The sequence below is a fragment of the Molothrus aeneus genome, chromosome 1 (genome assembly GCF_037042795.1).
Source record: "Molothrus aeneus isolate 106 chromosome 1, BPBGC_Maene_1.0, whole genome shotgun sequence".
In the NCBI taxonomy this organism is placed as follows: domain Eukaryota; kingdom Metazoa; phylum Chordata; class Aves; order Passeriformes; family Icteridae; genus Molothrus; species Molothrus aeneus.
Genome location: NC_089646.1, coordinates 149688494 through 149709520, shown reverse-complemented (window position 1 = coordinate 149709520; position 21027 = coordinate 149688494). Strand labels below are relative to the sequence as shown.

At 40.6% G+C, this 21027-nt stretch overlaps 1 protein-coding gene across 1 annotated transcript in view; it reads right to left on the bottom strand.

Annotated features, from left to right (window-relative positions):
• Nucleotides 1-1293: 1293 nt before the first annotated feature.
• Nucleotides 1294-21027, bottom strand: part of DENND3 (DENN domain containing 3) — a 31910-nt gene continuing 12176 nt past the window's right edge. Inside the window, exons 5-23 of the mRNA XM_066548526.1 lie at nucleotides 20306-20417; nucleotides 19003-19122; nucleotides 17894-18112; nucleotides 17466-17587; nucleotides 16850-17005; nucleotides 14946-15042; nucleotides 13550-13653; nucleotides 13086-13267; nucleotides 11592-12113; nucleotides 10493-10755; nucleotides 9852-10022; nucleotides 9307-9436; nucleotides 8739-8846; nucleotides 7782-7921; nucleotides 6509-6666; nucleotides 5420-5553; nucleotides 5140-5255; nucleotides 4882-5019; nucleotides 1294-2776 (exon numbers count right to left, since the gene is read on the bottom strand). Coding sequence (XP_066404623.1) covers nucleotides 2576-2776; nucleotides 4882-5019; nucleotides 5140-5255; nucleotides 5420-5553; nucleotides 6509-6666; nucleotides 7782-7921; nucleotides 8739-8846; nucleotides 9307-9436; nucleotides 9852-10022; nucleotides 10493-10755; nucleotides 11592-12113; nucleotides 13086-13267; nucleotides 13550-13653; nucleotides 14946-15042; nucleotides 16850-17005; nucleotides 17466-17587; nucleotides 17894-18112; nucleotides 19003-19122; nucleotides 20306-20417 — 3193 coding nt within the window. The 3' untranslated portion in view covers nucleotides 1294-2575. The remainder of the gene's footprint in view (nucleotides 2777-4881; nucleotides 5020-5139; nucleotides 5256-5419; nucleotides 5554-6508; nucleotides 6667-7781; nucleotides 7922-8738; nucleotides 8847-9306; nucleotides 9437-9851; nucleotides 10023-10492; nucleotides 10756-11591; nucleotides 12114-13085; nucleotides 13268-13549; nucleotides 13654-14945; nucleotides 15043-16849; nucleotides 17006-17465; nucleotides 17588-17893; nucleotides 18113-19002; nucleotides 19123-20305; nucleotides 20418-21027) is intronic.

The following is a 21027-nucleotide window of genomic DNA, read 5'->3' as shown; positions in this document are numbered from 1 at the left end:
AGTTCCATTTGCCCCCAAAAGGACTCAGCTGGCACTGAAGGAGAATGGGGCCTGGTCCCTTTAAACCCCCCAGCAGCCTGTAAGCACAGGCTGGGAGGCAGAGGAAGGGGCTGTTTCCTCCCTCCCTGCATGGCCCTTTTAGGGAGATCACAGCCAGCACACAACAGCCTGGATTTCCAAGCAGCTCCCATCTCCACAGCTGGGTTATTTCTGGAAGCAGACACTGCCATCCCTTGGTTTAACCAAAGAATCACAGAACAGCTCAGTTTGGAAGTGACTTATATGGATCATTGAATCCAACTCCCTGCTCTACACAGTGCCTCCAAAAACTGGACCATAGGACCAAGAGCACTGTGGGCTCCTGGCAGGTCTCTCTGCTCCTCTCAGGTTTCTCAGGTTGGGAGACCAGGCAAAAAAAAAAGCAAAAAGGAACTGAACAAACATTAACCTTGAGGTTTCCAAGAAACAGGCAGCATTTCCCTGAGAGAGATGGGAAGGGGATGGGGGCACCAGCTGGACTCAGAGTCTCAGATAGAGGCTGACCAAGCCCAACAGCAGCACAGCCTTAGAGCCAGGGAGGGATGGGGGAGTGCTGAGCCCAGTCACTCACAGCCTCCCTTCTCCTGCCAGGGGCAGCTCCTGCTCCCTTTGTCCCTTCTCTGGGAGACAGTGACTCACAGAGACAACCACACCTGGCCAAGCTCTCACTGGCAGAGGGGAAAAATGCAGCTCTGAGGAGCTCAGAGCATCCTTCACCTGTGCCTTCCCACCACCAAGGACCCACGGGAAGTACCTGAAACTACTGAAAACAGAACAGAACCCCACAGTGCTGTGACCGCAGGTCCATTCCCACAGCTGAAATCCTGGAGCAAAGTTGAGATGGTCAGTGAGCACCTAAAAAACAGCTAAGAAGACAAAAGCAGGTCTAAAGAGTATGCCAGGAATGAAAATCAATAAAGAGAGCTACAGGTGGGCAGCAGGTTGGTACAGCTGGTTCATTTCTGCAGCCAGGGAAAGTTCATTAACAGCCCTTGTGTGTTCAGTAAATTCCGTATTTAATTCCTGTAATTACCCCAAGCAGCCTGACCATGCCAGGGAAGGAAAGAAGGAACCTGGAAATCACACATATGGGGCTCAAAAGGGGACATGTTACAGCAGAAGCTGTTTCAGAAAGGAGAACAAGTAGAGAAAAAACCCCAGGTAATTATTTGTTACAGCACACAGAGAGGAGCAAGTCAGTGCTAAAATCATCATTCTCGAGTATCAACAGGAAAACAAACAAAGTACAGAGGCCAGAGTATCAATATAGTGTTTAATATTCTTAAATTGATATAAAAGCTAAAAAAAGTAAAATTTCTGTTGCCATGATATGATAAAAACTTTTATCAGCAGAAATATTATACAGAGTCATAAAATTTCTAGTCATAATATTTTCCAGTTGTTTATATCCTTCTATTTAGCCCTACACTGGTTTATATTTATTAAGAAAAGTAGCAGCCCATTTTGTCCTTTTATTTACAGTCTTTTAGACACTGTTTTCCACTCTGCACTGATGCAGATAAAGTTATTCTGCACAGATTTATCTGCAGATAAATGTCACCAGTGAAAAAACCACTGTGCATCAGGCACCAAGCAGGGAATGCTGCTCTGGAGACTCTTCCAGGCTGCAGCTCCTGGTGCTTGCTCCAGGGTTTGAGGAGAGGTTTTAGGACTGTGCAGAACTTAAAAATAAAGCAGGTTCTACCCAAAATAACAGCAGTTCCTCTGATTGCAGGAACAAGAACTGAAGGGAGGAGGGGCAGAGGTTGGTCTGCACAGAGACTGAGAGGTACTTCCAAAAGCAAATATAATATATACAGGAATTAAATAAATTAATGCTTCAGTTAAAAAAAAATCAGTTTCACAAACTGTTCCAAATGCCAAGTGCTGTGCATTGCTTTCAAAGAAAAAATACATTAAAAAAAATATTCATTGGAAATACATTGTTTCAGCTGGAGAGCTTTCAGTGCTGTGGGGAGAGTCTGCCTGTGCCTGCATTTTAAACACAACAGCCCCAGAAATCCCCCCAGGGGTAAGGGACACTGACCACCTACAGCTCTGAGCTCAGGAAGATGATCACAGTGACAACCCTGCATGTCCAAGTGCACTTGGTTTTTTCCTTTCAGTGCCCTTTTCCACCTATAACAGGCTGTAAAAACATCATGAAATCCTTTTTTTAATCAACCTTGCACTGCTGAGAGAGAGCTCCCATGGAATTACTGAGCTGGCTCTGGTGTTCCCAATGTGACCTGCCCCAGCAGGTAACCCCAACCCTCCACACCACCTCATGTCCAGTTGGAGGACAGTGTCCTGTCTTCTCCCATTTCTGTTCCTTTACCAAATGTGCAGGAGCAGGACAAGGTGTGAGGGAAGATTTGCTTCCATTTCCATTTTCTACAACGCAGGGATGGAAACCCAATAAATACAAGACAATAACACTGGCAGGTGGTTGAAGTAGATGCAAAATGCTGAAGTAAACACAGTCCCAGGTCCATGCCTCTCCCCAGAGGAGGCAGACACATCTGGAATAGTGTGGCTATCCAGCCTTCCAGATGGCAATCTTCCCTTCTTCCTTCCCCGAGCCGCTGAGGACGTACCTGTCCTCGGCCGAGCACAGCGCCTTCACCGCGTCACCGTGGCCGAGCAGCTCCTTCTCCACACTCTTCCTCTCAGCACTGACCACGTAGATCCTCCCTTTGTTCTTGCCCTGCAGCTTCCCACTGCTGCCAACCCACAGCTGGGGGAACAAAACAAACCCACACTTTTACTATTTCACATTTCAGTCCAAGACACAGTCAAGGAGGTTTATGTGGCACATTGGTACAGTGAAGGTTCCCTCATGCTTGGCTGGAAAAGGGGAACACTGAAAATTTCCTTCTCAGTATAAATAAGGGGCTTGGCCACTATTGCTTCTGGCCACCTCCAAGTCTCCTCAACTGTTGTGGCATGAGTTGAGGGCTCCTGGAGGTTGTCTCTGTTCCCCTCAGTTCAGGAAATCCCCTGTGCCCCACACTGGAATGTTCAGCTGCTGATTGTGCCTGCACTGGGGCTGCTCTCCCTCACCCCTGTCTAAGGCACAGTGTGCCCAAACTACAAGAGCAGAGGAAATCCAGGGAAGAGCAACTAAAACTGCCAAGAGAAAGGAGTAGCTGTGTCCTGGGGTCATATGAGCAAAGATCAGAAAGTGGCTTGGGTTGAAGGGGACTTTAAAGATCTCATTTCAATCCCCTGCCACGGTCAGGGACAGCTTCCATGAGACCAGGATGCTCAGGGCTCCATCCATGAATGGGATGGGGGCAGCCACAGCTTCTCTGGGCAATCTGTGCCAGGGCCTCACCACCCTCACAGGGAAGATGGAAAAGCCAAGACTCCTTAGGTTGGAGAGAAGGCAGCTAAGAAGCCTTTACAAAAGGTTTTTGAACTAACAGAAGAGCAGATAAGCTGAATGTAGAACCACTGTTCCACCTGAAATTAAGGAAGTCAGGGACATGTGGGAACTAGAAATTGTTCTGTTTCACTGAGAAGAAAGTACTTCCCTGTACAGGGCTGGCAGTGAAATTCATGAACCTGCTGCTCTCCAGGGAACTGTGGCACCAGCAAGTTCAAAATGAAAACACAGCCACAGAGATTGGGTCAAATAATAGGTAATAAAAGACATAGGCCAAGGTGCCAGACAGAACACATCCTATTTCAGACAGACACAGCATGCAGCTGGGTTTCTCTCCAGTTTCTTACAGAAAACAATGGCTTGTTTTTAATTAAAGCCTGTGACTGACAGCCCCACCAATGTTGTTGTGAGCCTTTACCAGGCTGCAAGTTCCCTCTCCATAACTCATTGCTGTGTAGAGGGAACAGGAGTGTGAGTGGTGGCACAGGGTCTGCTTGGAGCCTGTCACTAGAGGTGTCCCCCAAGGGTCAGTACTGGGCCCAGTACTGTTTAACTTATTCATAAATTACTTAAAGAAGAAAAGAAAAAGGAACAAAGTTCTTCAGTAGAACAAAAGAGAGCTTAATGCCTTGGGGGGTTCCAAACAATCCTTTCACTCCCTTGAAACAGAGGTTAAATATATCAATCTCTGTCTTGGGAAAGAATATCCTAAAATGATTTTCCATTTTAGTACAAAAGTTCAACCAGAGGCTGAATACAGAGAAAATCTCCCTATTCCATTTAAAAAAAATAATTTTTGAGGAAGGAAGGAGGGAAAATCTGAGGATTCCAAAAGTTGTTTTCCCAGTAGATATACATTAGCTATTTATTTGCAAAGTAACCTTGAATGGGCCCCTGTGGTAGCACAACTACAATCACTTGCACAGCTCCTGATCCCACATAAAAGCAGGTACACAGAGGCCAATAGTGACATGGACACAAGATGCCAAGGCAGGAATCCACTGGCTCCTTTGGTCTGTCCTGAGTTAGAAATGTGGTAACTAATCAAGGAAAAGGTCATCTACAAAAACAGGCCAATTAATTGGCATTTGTTGTTTGTCTGGTAACCTTTTTTCAAGGCTTAGTCTGAGGAGCCCTGAGATAAAATATCAAAGGACCTAAACTTTCCATTTCTACAGTTTCCTGGAAATGTCAATGGCTAATAAATGTCACCAGACATTTAACTACTGATGAGGGCTTTTGCTTGCCATGCATTTTGGGGTACACCTGCAACAGCCATTTGTGTTAGGCAGTCTTTAGCTTCTCTAATTTCAAAGAGGAATCAACATTCCAAACCTCATGTACATATGCACCCACCCAGTGAGGAAGCAATGACAACCCATGACAGCTACAAACAAACAAAACTTCAGTACAGAAATCCACAAGAGGCAAAAAACAGTCCAGATGTCTCTCACCTGATTTTTAACTCTTATCATACAAGTAATTTCAGAGCAATCCTGAAGATGAATCTTTTGAGGTGTATTTGAAAGGTCTTTAGTGTTCCAAATGTACAGGTCACTACTCCCCGAGTAAGAGGCCCACACTTCATCTCTCTAAAGTAAAGAAAGATACATTTAAGCACTGCTGACAGAAAATGTATCCAAATTACCAGGGTTTGTAATACCACATGGCCCTGTCTCCATTAAACTGCATCACCAGAGTAAGTGCAATACCTCTGGAAAGAGCTGGAAGCCAAGGAAAGAGGAACAGACATCCTTCAGGTGGTGCTCGATTTTCATCTGCGCTCGAAACTCCTGAGTTGACACTACAAGAATGCAACTTCTGGTACCTTCAATATTAAACATACAAAGTTAGTAACATGTGCCCACTTCTTCCCTCTCTACAAAACATGGATGAAAAAACAGCAAAATAAAATGGAAGATCCAACAACTGTCTTGTTTCTTTAGGTGAAGATGATTTTTGTAATTATTACAGTTTGAGGAAGGCACTTACAGCACCACAGTTGGTCATTATGAAGCTTCATAGAGGTGAGATTTTGGCAGGGCAGCTGACAGACACGGTTCACTTTGAGAGTGCTGATGTTCCAAGCAATCACCATTCCATCTAAACTGCTGGAATATGCTTCACTGCTGGCACAGATTAAAAACATTAAGAAGTATAGTGTGCATTCATGTTCAGAAAAGAGTGCACACACAAAAGAGACTTACTTGCAAAATAACCAATTTTACAGTAATCCAAATTAATGTTCATTTTTAAGTTATCTTCAGTATTATCCTTTACAAACTCTGTATCAACTAGAAACACTGCAGGCTAACTCAGAGCTCACAGAATGAGAGCACATTACATTATGCATGAGGAGTAGAGCACCACAAAACATTCCCTATAATTCCTCTGAACAATGTTGCCTGATGGATTTTCTCTTGAGTTAGAACAAAAATATCTCAAACTGTTCTTATTTGCTACTGCACCCGAGAAAACAAATTATACTATCTCTTTTCTTTTTACCTTTAACATTTGTTGTTTTAGAATGAGCAAACCTTTTTCAGAAGGTTCCAACAAGACTTAAATTCTTCCTGAAACCCAGTCACATCTGCTGCACCACTGGCAGACCTATTGACCCTGGAGCTGCTTTTCCCATGGGAAAACAGCAGCTTAAGACCTTCAGCCAACACTCTTTTCAGTGCTACCAAAAGATCAAAAGCATTTTGCCTGAACAGAACAATAATTGTATTATTTTTTTTATAAACAGGCAGGAAAAATCCAGAAGCTTGCTGTAAACATGTAGTCAATGATGTGCTCAAAGCAAAAGTGAAGTGGTCTTTAAACTGCATCTGTATCAGCTCTTCACTGGATGCTGCCAGTTCCTGGCTGTTCTCATCTTCATCCAGAAGAGCATTCACTCCTTTATCCTCTTTGTTCCAAACTACACAGTGTTCTTTATTTAAAAAGGAAATTCTTAGTTGACATACACAATCTGGGAACTACAAAAATGAGCTAAATGAAGACTTTATCAGCAGGATAAACCCCCCCATTTAAAGCAAGAAATTCTTTCAACATCTAGGAAAATCAAATTAGATCTACCTGGGTGTTCCATTCTTCTCCACAATGATGTCTGTAACGTCAGAGCGATGATCATTCAGTTGTTTATTACAAGACATACTGTGGGTGTTGATGATGTAAATAATGGAGTCCTGAGAACCAATCCACACTTGACTCTGTTCCACCATGACCATGCAAGTCTGGGGAGAAAAAGCTCAGGGTTAAATAAAGCCTAGGAGAGAAATGTAACATGGAAAAGGCTGTATTCAGATGATCACTCTAGGAGATGCAGACTTGGCTCTACAGTGTTTTATCCTTTGCTCTACTCTATAAATAGTGAGAGGACAGATCTCTTTGCAAAGTTTATCCTTCAGTAAATAGGATTTATAATTTATCTTAGGGACTGGCTAAAGGTGTGCTTCCTGCCCAAACAAAGTAGAAGTTACAGAGGGCATCAGGGGAACTAGGGAGGTTTGTGTGCTCCTTTCCTCTGGATTGGAAGCCAATCAAACTGTCCAATGTAGCCACACTTCCTAGTTCATCCAAAAGTAGTGTTCAAGAAAATACTGTCTCCTCTGCTGTCTCTTGAATGTCCTTCCCCTCCATCACACATTCTTCATTTACCTCCCTCCAGCCATCACTTGCAACTTTTTTTATCTTCTTTTAGGTATCTTACTCTTCTGGAATTCCATCTTTCCTCCACCCAGCTCTTCACCATCAGCTTTACCCCTCCCTTTCTGACTCTCTCTCACACTCATCCACAGCAATCTCTTTTATCTTTCACAAAAGTGACATGTCCAATCCCTTTTCCCAGGTTGCATGCCTAGTTCAGATTCCCTTTTCACAGAATTACTCTTTCAGGTTGTCTTTCACAAACCACTCCCTTTCACCTGCTAGTTCAGACACTTTCTTTCAGAGCTCTCTCTCTCTTTCAATAGCCTCTACCTGGTTTCCTTACACTTCTTCCCAATCTCCAGTTCTTCAGTATGGGTGAATTTTTATCTGTTCCTAGGATTCCCCTTCTGTTTTGGTTAATTGTCTTTTATTCTTTCTCTTCAACCATTTCAACCCTGCTTTCCTGCCCTAGGAACCCATCAGGCCCCTCCTAAATCCAATCCATCACTTCTCACCACATTGACTTGTTTTACTATTCATCCATTTAGCCTCCTTCCTGCTTTTCTCAAAAATGTTCACTTTTCCAGGTTAACTGAAGCCCAAACAACCCAACAACTTTTAAGGAATGATGTGATTTGGGGTTACAGCAACAAAAGCACACCCAGCTGCAGCAGGAGCTGTGATCCTGTGCCAGTCTCACCAGTTTAGAGCGGCCCATTTTGAAGCAGTGTTGCTGGATAGACCAGGTAGAGGCATCAAAGACCACAACCTTCCCCTCATTTAAAGCACACCAGAGTTTTGGATGAGCATTGTCCAGTCTTTCTGAAGGGTCAAGATGCCCTAGAAATAAAGCAGAGAAGATGAGAGAAGTCAAAGAAAACATAATATTTTTGGAGACCAGTGGGAAAGGCATTATTAGGCAGAGCAGGTTTGTAATGAAATGCATCTTCTGGAATTTGCATCATCAGTTATTGACTGACACAGTTCTCACAATGCATTGTGCTTGTTATCATCTGTTTGCTGAGTTCACCCAATGATTTAATCTTACACTCCAAAGATACTCAGAGCAGAGATAACCTCTTTCATTGATGACTAAGAGCTGAGCTCACTGAGACTGCAATAAGGCTTTTAAGCCCTATAAATACAACTAATAAATTCACTCACTCTTGTCTACTCCACCAAAGCCTCTCATAGTATGAAGAAAGAAAGAAAAGCATCACTGAAACCAACACCCTCTACAATGTTCTTTGCACTGTGGTTCAAACTAACTCACCCCCAGGCCTCTACTGAAAAATAAAAACCTAACAATGAATATTGATCAATGGGGGAGCATCATCCATCCATCCACCTGGCTCAGTAAGTGAGCCAGAAATCTTAATGAGAAATCAGCCTATTAACACAGAATTGAAGTCTGTGATAAGGCACATGTGCAGAGAAAGGCAAATTAAGACAGTGAAAACTATGCCTTGGAGTATCTTAATGTGCAACATTACTGTTCTTTTTAAATTATTTTTTCTGGTTTAGTATTCAACACACAACCAATCCATGTCAGAATGTGAACACATCAGGCAGGCATAATACCAGGTGTTCTAAGATAATGTGCTTTATAGGCTAATTAAAGCTGGGCTAATCTAGAGAGAGCAACACATCACCTTACCTGGAGTATAAAGCAAGACATCTATTGCCTGTGGAAATGTCTCACCAGCTGAGGGGTTGATCTTGTGCTTTAGTGTCTCTGAAGTTGTTTTGGGGACCATCATAGGCACTAAAATATATTTTTAGAAGGTAATGAAGCACACATTTAAGCCTGAACTCCAATTCTTATGAGATATCAATTCTACACCATTCATTCACATTTCTCACTTTTCTTTCCCTCTAGCTTTAGCTGAGAGCCCAAACACCATTTGTATGAATTCTGGTAGCAGAGACATCCACCACCCAAGGAGGCTAAAAAGCCAAGACAAAACCACAGCATCCAAGATGGAGACAGAAGCAAAAACCAAAACCTAGCCAAACAAAAAGAAAAAAAAAAGTGGGGGGGAATAAAAAGAAAAAAAATCCCTAAAACCCCTAAACTTTCTACTTACTATTAAATAAATTGCATTTGTGAAAGTGCTAATGTCTTCTTGTATTTCTAAACATAACCAGTTTGAAAACATACACACTGAAAGAGCAGAAGGAGATGATGCAACACCAACAGGCTTTGCAGCATTGCTGTGACTGACCTTCATTTTTCATCCTGTCAAAATAAGACAGTTTAGAGGCTGCATAGATGCTTTTGGAGGACTGCAGGGCACCAACCACAGCATCCATCAGGAGAACATTTGTCAGTGCTTGCTGGATATACTGAGGATCCTAAAAACAGAAGTCTTGTTGTAGTTTATCTATTGTTCATTATTCTTACAAGACACCATGCTCAAAATCACAACACTTGTCATGCTTAGCACAAGCACCAGGCAGGATTGCAGCACAATTCCTGCCACTTGCTGGCAGACCCCACTCCCACATCCCATGTTCCAAGCCAGGTCCTGGAGCAGGGAGTCAGAAGCCAGTGTTATTACAGGAATACTTCAGATCTGACACAACCTTGATACAGGATGTGCAAACAAAAACAAAAAGCAGACATAGGATGAATACCCATTTCCAAGCTGGATTTTTCTTCATGGGAGAGAAGCACCATAAAATTCTAAGACTAGTGCATGAATTATTTAGAATAGAGACAGACAGCATATTCTTCGTATTACTTGGTTATAAATTCCCATATTTATACCTTGTGATCATATGCCATTTTCTTTCCAGCCCACATTTCTTTCACTATCAGGTACCAGAGATCACACTCAGTTTTAAGGTTGGCTTCAAAGACTTCTTTTTTAGATAATGTTTTAATCCTCAGAGTAGGTATTCTCAAAAGAAGGAAAGCTACAGTTGTGCTCTTAACTTCCTGGAAAGTTACAGGAAAGAGAAAACAAAGAGAATGTACCCAAATAACAGATGATTCAGCACTCAGCCCACAGGGCAGCTTTGTCTAATTACAGCTAATTATTTCAGTTGTCCATACACCCAATTAAGCAGAGCTGGATTTATGAAAATAAGTTTAATCATCATACAGCCTTAGCTCCACAGTGGATATAAGGTGACCCACTGATACCTCAGCTACATGGGCACATTTAATGCTCATGTTATTAAACTTATCTACTCCATAGCCATTTCTCTGAAGGTATAACCTCTTGATTTTCAGTCATGAAATTTTTGGTCCAAACCCCCAGGATTTTACCTAATCACTCTCATAGTGACTTCAGCACTGTTTCCTACTCTCCTTACTGAATCCTTATGTTGAGAGCCAGCTCACTCTGCAGAATGGGACATAACCTATATCCCAGGCATGCCAGAGGAGAGGAAGTTGATGCTCACCTCTATATCCCTGAAAGCAGCAATTGGGACATAGCCAGGACGGCCTCCCTCAGTCAGCAGGAACAGGCGCTTCTGGGTCAGAGCTATTTTCCCCACACCATAGTTGGTTTTAACTGAGCAGGATAACTTGTACACACATTCATTTTTATCTAGATGCTCAATTACTGCTGGTGGCAGATTCACCTCTTGAGCTTCTGCTTCAGTTTCTTTCCAGTAGTTGTAGAAATCTCGGAATGTTTCAGGATCAATTTGTTTCTGCTGTCCTAAAAGAATTTTAAAACCCCTTTAGTGTGAGAAACTATTACACAGATTTGTACAGGAAGATGGGTTTAGAAAGACAGTAACTGTCAAATTGTGCCTCTTTATTGTGCATATAAGTATAGACATTCTAGGCACATGTCCCTATCCCAAGGTTATCTCAGGCACTATCCTGATATATCCCCCACCAAGGTACAACCATCCCTCACTGATGGACTATGTGAAATGTGTGACTAAAGTCACTCCAGCTCCGCCTAAACATAAAGGAATAGTATAAAAGTGAGTTAAGAATGGGGAGAAGTTAGAGAAGACTCCATATAAATTCTGGGATCAGTCAACAGGGCTGAACCTGTCTTCTCCCTATAGGATCACCTACTGGGTAACAATCATACTCTAGGCACACTGAATCATTATTTCCACCTGGCTCTTACTGGAGATTAGAGCTTGTCCATATAAAGCTTTGAATTAATATATTGCTTTAAATGCATTTTTGCAGTCAAATATTACAACCAGCAATTCTCAGACTTTAACCTCTGATAATTTTACTAATAGAGAGTGTTCTTTTTTAAGCTGTTAATGTGAGTCCTGCAAGAATGCTGGCAGTGGGTAAAGGACACCCAGGAGGGGTCTCTCTGTTTGGCAGGGGACCCTCCTCCCTGCAGCAGCTGCTCAGTGAAGGGTTTCCACAATGGAACACTGACAGACTGGTCAGGCACAAGGGGCTCAGCTCCCAGGGCACTGACAGACCAACCAACACTAAGAGCTTGAGTAAATCTCCCTTTTTCAAGTGACAATGCTAAATAATAACAACCAAAAAAACCCTCAGCAAACTCATACTCACCTACTGTCAGGGCATCAAATAACCGGTGGATAGTGTCTATATCCCTGACAATCCCAGACTCCTGAATTCTCTTCACAAAGTCATCCAGCTGCATGTGTGTTTTTGGCAATTCAAAATTTTTTACATGGTCATCCATTTTCAGAACTTCCCTTTGTTTTTCCATCACTCGACTTATCAGCCTCTTGAGCTCAGGTTTGCGGTCTGCCTGCAAGCGCTCCGAGCGAGGCAGGGTCTCCACTATTTTTCTTACAAGATCAGTAGGGAAAATTCTTAAGTCTGTTTTTTCTAGGTTCTGAAAGTCAGAAAGTGCATTTAGTAGTTTTCCTTGCATCAAGCTAACAAGGCCCCGGAGGTAGAAGTACCTTGCCAGCAAGGCGGAGTTCTCGGGGGGTAAGGCACTGATAGCTTTGCTGAGGTGGTTGAAGAAGTCTGTGTAATAGGAGTGAACACACTGGAACAGCAGAGGAAAATGAATTTCAGGGATTTTGAATGTGGTGATGGATTTGGAGGGTGTTCTCATGGCTAGAAATAAACACCAAGAGAGTACATTGATCAGGGAAAGGAGCAGAAGTGTAAATATCTTCACAATCAGCAATACTACAAACAACAAACAGAATCCTCATCACAGCAATTACAAGAAACAGGAAGGATTAAGCTGTGCTAGGGACACAAATACATTTCTGTATCTATTGCCCCTATTATGAGAATATTCCCTAATCAGATAATATCAACTCTGGAAAAGTTAAAGAAAAAAGGAAAGAAAAAAACCCATGGAGTTCTTTCTAAACTGTGTTAAGTTTAAGTTTCTGTTTAAATTAAAGGTAGTAGAGAACTGGACATAAGGTGGGTGAGGACTCAGAAATCAATTCTCCAATATCAATCCCACTGGGACCAATCACTCTTCTGTGGTCCAGCAAAACTTCCAGCAGGATACAGACTGGCTTCACAAGCCAGGGGAAGCACAGACAGGCCCCAGCTCAAAGTGACTCGGCCCATCATTTCTTCCCAGTGGCTGACAGTGTTTCTGTGACAATTACAGAATCACAGAATAATGAGGTTGGAAGAGACCTCTAAGATCATCAAGTCCAACCTATGCCCGAACACCTCAACTAGACTAGAGCACCAAGTGCCAGGTCCAGTCTTTCTTTAAACACCTCCAGAGATGGTGATTCTACCATCTCCCTGGGAAGAGCATTCCAGGTACTTTATTAATTCTTTCGGTGAAAAATTTGTTCCTAATATCCAACCTAGACCTTCCCTGACGTAGCTTGAGACTCTGTCCTCTTGTTCTGTCAGTGCTGCCTGGTGGAAGAGACCAACCCCACCTGTGCACAACCTCCCTTCAGGAAGTTGTAGAGAGCAATAAGGTCACCTCTGAGCCTCCTCTTCTCCAGGCTAAACAGCCCCAGCTCCTTCAAACATTCCTCAAATCACTGAGTGATGTCACCCCAAAAGACAACAGCAGAGTCTTTGTCCATCCCAGTGTTCCCTTACCAACACCTCTTTCCACTTTTCGCAGTGAGGAGTTCCTGGAGGGGCCCTCTGGCAGTTTGATGTCCTGCAGGTTGGGCATGCTGATCACCATGCGCCGGCTGGCCTTGCGCGCGGCGCTCACGCGCTTGGAGGCCATTTTCTCTATCGTCAGCCTTCTGGGGGTGGGAAACATCAAATCTAACCTGAGGGAAATAAAAACAACACATCACTGGGTTCAGAGCTCACACATAGACACTAAATTACTGCCTGGTTTTTTTTTTTCTTTTTTGTATAATAGTATTAAATCTACAATTTCAACAGCTGTTCATGTAACCCTTTAACAATAATCATAATTAAATGAGTTAGCAATGAATCATAATCTTATTTATAGATGACCTAAACTCATCCCAATAGAGACAAAAGGACTTTTATCACTGATAACATCAAAAGATTCAAAACCAGAATAAGAAGTGAGAAAACTCTACCTGTCCTCTTCAGACTGGGTACTCAAGTCAAGCCGAGCAAAAGCATCCATCTTTCTGTTCAGACGAGCTTTAAGGAAAGAGTGAAACATGTAGGTCTCTAAAACCTGTGAGACACAAAGGAGTTAACTGTGGATCATTTATAAATTTACACTTTTAGTAGCATGTCTTGCTCATTTTTATTACCCTTACTCATGCAAAACTGAGACATTTCAATTTAGCAATCACAAAAATAAAAAGATTGGAAACTTCAAGAGAAAACTAGTTAAGTTTCCATTCACCTTCTGGACTTGGATGATACTTGCTTAGTGGCAAACAGTAATCTCAAACTGCCCTCCAAGAGGTGAAACCAAACAAAAATGAGAAATACTGAGCAAAACAGAGCTACAAGTTTAGTATTATCTTTTCTACTTAAGCCAAGTGCTGATAGTACTGGCTATGGTTTGGAATAAGAATTTGGGAGTACTCTAAATTAACATTATGTCATCATACTGAAAAGACAAGTGAATCATCTTTTCTTCTGATAACCCCAAAAATTTTTCCCTGCTCAGGTAATTATTGTGGTGTCATCCAGAAATAACTTTCTAAAAAGGTCAAATTGCTACTTTTAGGATAGAGGACACAACAAAAACTTCCAGGTGTGAATTAAAAAGAGGGAAAGCCACCACCTCTCATCACTGCACAGTTTAACAAGGTGAAATCTGGCATTTGAGGCAATACAACATGTCTATTATACAAATGTTCAAATGCCTCTTACTAATCCACTTGCAATGCACAATGTAAAACAGCATCTCCAAAAGCATTAGCATTCCCAATTTCCAGTATTCCTCCAGTAGGTGGCACAGTTTGCCAGCAATTGTATGCCCAGGAGATTCCAAATCTTAGTCCGTTCTAGTGGATTTTTTGAGGTTTTTTAATATAATTCCAGACACTACTAGTAACTACTCCATAGTGTGTTATTTTCTAAGGTTTACTTGAAAGCAAACCTGCTACTTTGCTATTTGGTATTTAAGTGAGTCAGCTGCTCAAAGTTCTTCTTAAATATGTACATCTGAGTTTTTAACTAATATTAAATTTCAATTCATAAAATTGTCACCATTTCATTTATAGCATTAGAAATTGCTGCTGAAAATATTTTAATTATTTCTATTAATCTGAAATCCTGGTCAAAAGATTTCCAATCAATTTCTCTCCTGAGGATATATTAAGATTTTCCTTTTAGTCTGTTTGTTTTTAAGAAGGTTTGCACATAGCAACAATATTCAATTGGAAGCTTTATCCAACAAATACTGTTTCTCATGTAGGATTTATTACTTTGTTACCTTCAAATTTCCAGATATTGGCATTAATCCTAAAATACAAATTTATTAATAGCAGATATTCACAGCACTTAATTTACCTTTTTGTAGAATGGCTGGTCTCCTATTGCCCTTGTTTTCAGAAATTCTTCACTGTTAAACACTCTGTGTTCATAATTTAGATGGTCTTTTACCTCCCTGGAGACACAAATAAATAAATAGATAAATCTGCTTGGAGATTTGTAAGCAAGTCATACTTTTGAAATAGCAGCAGCCCACTGGTACTACTAGAAATATGCTGTGGCATCAGAAGACAAAATAAAAATGTGCTGCAGGATTAGAAGGCAAAATCAGTTTTAATGAACAAGTCTGTGTTACTGAATCATAGAAAAAAGAATTCAAATTCTTACAAGTAAGGTAGTCTATCTGCTGCCAAACTCACATACACTCTGTAAGACTTAGTAAGCCATGAAGGAGCATCTGTGTAAATCATGATTTAGGCTCCAATCCTGGAATTCCATTTACATACACAGTTCCTGAATCACACACAACCCACTGGAACACAAAAGACAAGTGCACCTATCATGGGCAATTTGAAAGACATGACCTGACCTCACATTGTCCCATCACATTGCATCTGTAACAGGCACATGAAAAACAGGGTTCTTAGTACATCTTGTTAAAGTTTATCCAACCAATGGGGTCAGGAAAAGGTATGGTCAATGAAAGTATATAGTTCTATGTAATTCTGTATAATTTAGCACTGTCTGCTTTAAACAGGGAACCTTCACACACACACAAAATTACTACAATGCTTTGCTGAAGATAGAACAAGTGCATCAGAAAGTTACTTTCCTTCACTCTTGGATGCTGATAGAATTAGGAGATAGAAGAAACAAGGCTGAAAAAAAGAACAAAGAAAAAGTTTGAAGGAAAGAAGAAAATAAGTAAAAGAATCAACCACTTTGTGATACATATTATCTCTTAGAGAGCAAAGCATGTGTTCATTTTATTCAGCCAAATGTTTAGTGCATTAAAGAGTTCAAGCTGTTATGAGCAAAAATGCATTTCTCCTCATCTTTGTCTGGAATTACTGTTGCCAAACACTGAAATCCACAAAATCCACTGTGGAAATAAATGCATTTCAGTTTCCATAATCAGCTATCTGTAAAGGCTGTTTTATTCCTCACACCCAGCAGCTACTGTCCTTCTTGGAGGGTCCAGACACCTGCAGGAACTCTCCTTAAGCTGATCCAATAACAGATACCTGGTATTTGAACTCTAACCCAGCTCCTTCTGACTTAAAGTGTCAAGGAGAATTCCCATGAGCAATTCAGCTGCTGATCCAAAGGGAAGAACCACATCCAGCAAGCGGCCACATCATTGTTAAAATGCCAGTCCCAAACACAGCTAGTACCCCACATTTCTTACCATAGAATTATGGAATACCCTGAGCAGGAAGGGACCTACAAGGACCATTGAGTCCAGCTCCAGGCCAATTGTCCCTTCTTGTGCCAAAACTTTGCCCTTGAGCTTAAACAGCTCCTCCTTCATTCTCAGGAGTTGCATTCTTCAGGTATCTCATCCATTCTCAGCCCAAACACACCCAGGTGTTCTGAACTCTTGTTCCTGCTTTCAGCTCTTCTATCCTGTCCTGGTTTGCATTCATGTGCCTCTAACAAGAGGGACCAAAACTTACTGATATCCCTGCTGGGCCCTAAGCTTCTCCAAGGACTGCACTTCTCTTCCTGAAATCTTCCTACAAAAGACAAGCTAAAAATCATAAGAGCTTTCTTTATCTAAGATATTTGAGCAATGTATATATACATCAAAACATCAATGACTTTTATTCCATCAGGCTACAGGACTGCCTTCTCATATTCCCTAACAAAACCTAAGCTCTACAAAATATCTATAAAGTATAAGACAAAATGAGAATATTTTCACTGATGTGCCTTAACCAGTACCACATGCTCTCACAACAGAAAATATTACACCCACTTACCTGAAGATATTAACAATTAACTGCAACATGGTTTGCTGCACATCCATGTTCAGTTTCTGCTGCCAAACCCTCCTGCGGGTTTGGAGCTCACCAAGGTCTGTGCTGGCTCGGAGATGGCAGAGCTCCAGATCAAAGTGCAGCTGCAGACCCTCCACTCTACACACAGAAGAAAACTATTAACTTACATCCTAACATCAACAATTTTTTCATACCTTTAAAAAAAAAAAAGTAATTTAGACCCATGCATCTTACAGCTAGAGAAGTGCAAGATTGATTTACAAGTGCTGACAGGCTAACAAGATTGGGGAGCCTCACTTAATTAAATCACAGTGCACTCAGTCATCTTTGTAAAATTCAGAGTATAATCTGTATCAATAATAAAAAGAAACAAGCATTCCAGTTGTTGCAAAATAATTTGGCGATTATGACTGCTTAAAGCCACTTCTGTGCTAATTATTTAAATTTTCAATTTGCCCTTTTATAAAATACAGTGGGGTATGAATGAAATAATATGAATGAAATAATATTATAATAATAAAGAATACAAAATAAAAAAACTTGGAGCATCAAGCATGGTTAATGCACTAAGACAGACACATCTTCAAGATCTTGTCACCTTTTTATGAAAGTTTCTGCTGCTTGTGCTGGAACATCTGGAATCTCAAGTTCCTCTTCAACCATTTTTGAATGTGAAATATCTCCATTATCTATATTAATTAGAATTAAATCTTCACCTTCCTTTTAACAAAAAAAAAAAAATAGAATGACTGTACATTTATTGCAAAAATATTTACTTCTTATTTACATACTTCTCAGGCAATTAATTCAATCAAGGAAGTAAGTCAGAAAAGGACTGAAATTTTTTCCACAAGTAGAAAATTGTATGGATAAATAAACAACTACATTCAAGAAAAATAAATGCAATTGCCTTAACAGATGCTAATCCCAGTACATAAAACTCCTAGTAATCTAATATTCCCTAATATGGAAGGGGACAAATGCACTGCAAGTAAAAATCAGGAGTGGTAATGCTGTGAAACATACCGTGCTCACTTCATCAAAATGGTCAATATGACATCCCATGAGGAAAGACGTTGGAGCCATCACAAAATCCAGCATTTGCCTGGACAGGATGGGCACAAAAGTGTGCTGCCACTGAAGGGGGTGAAGGTACAGCATAAAGCATTCAGCAATGAGTGTCAGCAGAGCCCAGTCAGAAGAGAAGAAAACGATTCTCTGCTCAGTCAAAATACAGGTCATGATCTGGAAACAAAGCCAGAATGTTAAATGTTTGCAAAGAGGTATCTAGAACACATTAGAAATGCAAATATTTCATCTGTTTGTGAGAGTCAACATCAAAATTCTCATTCTTAGTAGCTAACTTACAGTTATAAAATGCAATAATGTCCATTTCAAGATCCATCAGCAGCACCATTTAGGATTTGAGATACTTTTATTCACATCATACATGTTTGGGCAAAACCCCCCCAAAAATAAGGCCGAACTGCCAACTCTCATGACTGAGGAGGTTTCTTAGAGAAAGTGGCTTAGATAAAACTGATGACCTTAACTTAACTTCACAGGTGGCCTTTGAGCAGGGAATTGGATCAGGAAACCTACAAAGAACACTCCAGCTAATATTATTTTAAGATTCTGTGAAGCAATGAAAAAAATTCTTTGCAAATAGCTTTTTGTATTTTGTATTTCCACACCATTTACACCTTATTTGTATGAGAGTGCCAATTGTCATCAATCCTTTCCACAGGCCACTTTTTTAAACATGAAAAAAATTATTATAAATCTTGTAGAAATGCACGTAGTGAAAATTCAAAACAAAATCTGTCAATTGGCTTGGGTAGTTACATTTTAAAATATATTCATAAGAAATTTAGCACCTATCTCTAGACCACAGGCAAAGAAATGTAATATCCTTTAATCTAATCAGGTCCATCAATAACAAAATATCTTATGAAGAAGTAGAGTTTATTTTGCCATAGCTCTAATATTCAGAACTAAGACTATTCTGAATTCCTGGGTTTAATAAAGTTTTTTGAGTATAAATAAATAAATAAACATCTTGATTTTTTTCCCTAAACTACAAATTACCAATATTGTCAATCTCTAAAACATTTAAAAGTATGAATTAATTTTACCTGCAGCACCTGCTCTGGCTTGAAACACAGCAATGGAAGATGGAGATCCAAGTCAATAATTGGACTGTCTGGATCCTCTCGTGAAGGAATTATTATTTGAAGTGGTTTCATGTGAAATACCTGTATTATAACAGGTAACATAGAAACAGAAATAACAGATGGTTTCTGCTTAGTCCTTAATGAAAATGTTCCCACAGCACATTTAATTCAGGATTTTAATTCCAACTACAAAATACGAACTCTAATTGAGAGCAAAAAGACAGGTATTTGCATACTGCAGAAAAGTAAAATAAAAAGAGAGGGAAATATTAAAAGACATAATGAGTAGTTTGAAAGATTAATATGTACTTGTCTCCTCTCATTCTCACAAAGTGATTGGCCAGTACATTTTTTTAAAAAATGTCTTTTAACAGAATTAAACTTGCTTTATTATAAGCGTAACAAAATAATTGATTATATATTTGTAGATACAACTGGGAAACCAAAACTGTTCATAAAATTCATACAGGAAACAGCAAAAAAATATGAACAAAATAAGTGAGCATAAGTTGTCATGCTAAGAAAATAAAACAAGCCAAAAGGAATGAGGTCTCTCAGAGTTTCAGATACTTCAGCTCAAATCTCTGGGGGTCGGGTCCTGCACGTGCTGCACATTTCAGCACTCACAGCTGGTTTAGCCAATCACTCAGATATTTTCCAGCTATGCTATTTTTCCTCCCCTCCTAACCCCTCATCCCAGGGTCAAGGAAAGCAGCTAAGGAAGAGCCCTTGGCTGAAGTTCTGCTTCCCTAGAAGCCACTGCCGTAGATAACAGAGTGTGTGCTGAAATCTCTGACCCAGCTGACATCTGGCTGGACTTGGGAAGGGTCAGAAAGGAACAAATACACAGCACTGAATACAAATGTTGATGTGAGTTTCCCCTCTCAGCTTGCTCTTATCCAGGCAGCAGCCAACTCAACATTTCATCCACTGCACACTGTTCTGCTGCTCCCAGACCTGCCCAGGCATCATCTCACACCACAAATAGCTGGCATGAGCCAAAACCTTCCTAGAGGAGTGTTGAAAACTAAAGAACATGGCTGGTATGCCAGCACTCCAGCCTGAACCCTGGTCACACTGTTATTTTCTCTACTAATAATGCATAGCCTGATTTTTAAAGCACAGGTATTGACATCAGTTTCACATCACCAAGTAATCTCTGACCTGACACTCATGAATGTCACCCAGTTCATTGAAAACAGCATCTTAGTATGTTAGAAGACATAATGTTAAAATCATGATGAAATTTAGGAGGAATAATTACCAAGTGGAGTGATCCTGGTGGGGGGCTGGGGATTAAAAACAGCTTTGCTGCAAATTCTTTTATGTGCTCCTCGACATCTAAATCCCTCAAAGGTCGTAGCTGCACTAGTAAGCTGTAATTAAATGATAGGAAATTACTTATCAATAGTAACATGCAAACACAAAAAAACTCTTTCTGCTGATAATCTAAAAAAAATTATTAGGAGTAATGAAGCTATTATTTCAGCTAATTAATTTCTAATTTATTAGATACTTCAGCAGCTTCATTAAATTTTAATGATGCTTCTGTGTCAGAAGCAGAGATTTTTGTACTCCCATGCATAAAATACTGCTGCATTATATCCATCAGGGGACACAGCACAGTGGTTTGATGGCCAAAGGAAACCATGTATGAGGTGTAGCTACAGCAAGTGTCTTCTAGAGACTGCTTGAGGAACCAACACCCACAGCTGCAACACCTGGTGCTCCTCCATCCCCAGCATCAGACACCAGCTCAGAGATGGAAAACAGCACCAGAGGAAAAGAGAGGTTGTAGATCTGAGCTTGACTGCAGAGGAATGTGAAGCAAGAGCCATATTTAGCATAAGGCTTAGGCCTGTATGGACACTGCTCTTTGCTGTCATTCCTGCCCACACAAAGAATAAGAACATTTGTGCAAACCTGCTAAATGTTTTTAAACTGCATTATCCTAACAAAGGTCACACGGTTTATATATTACACTAA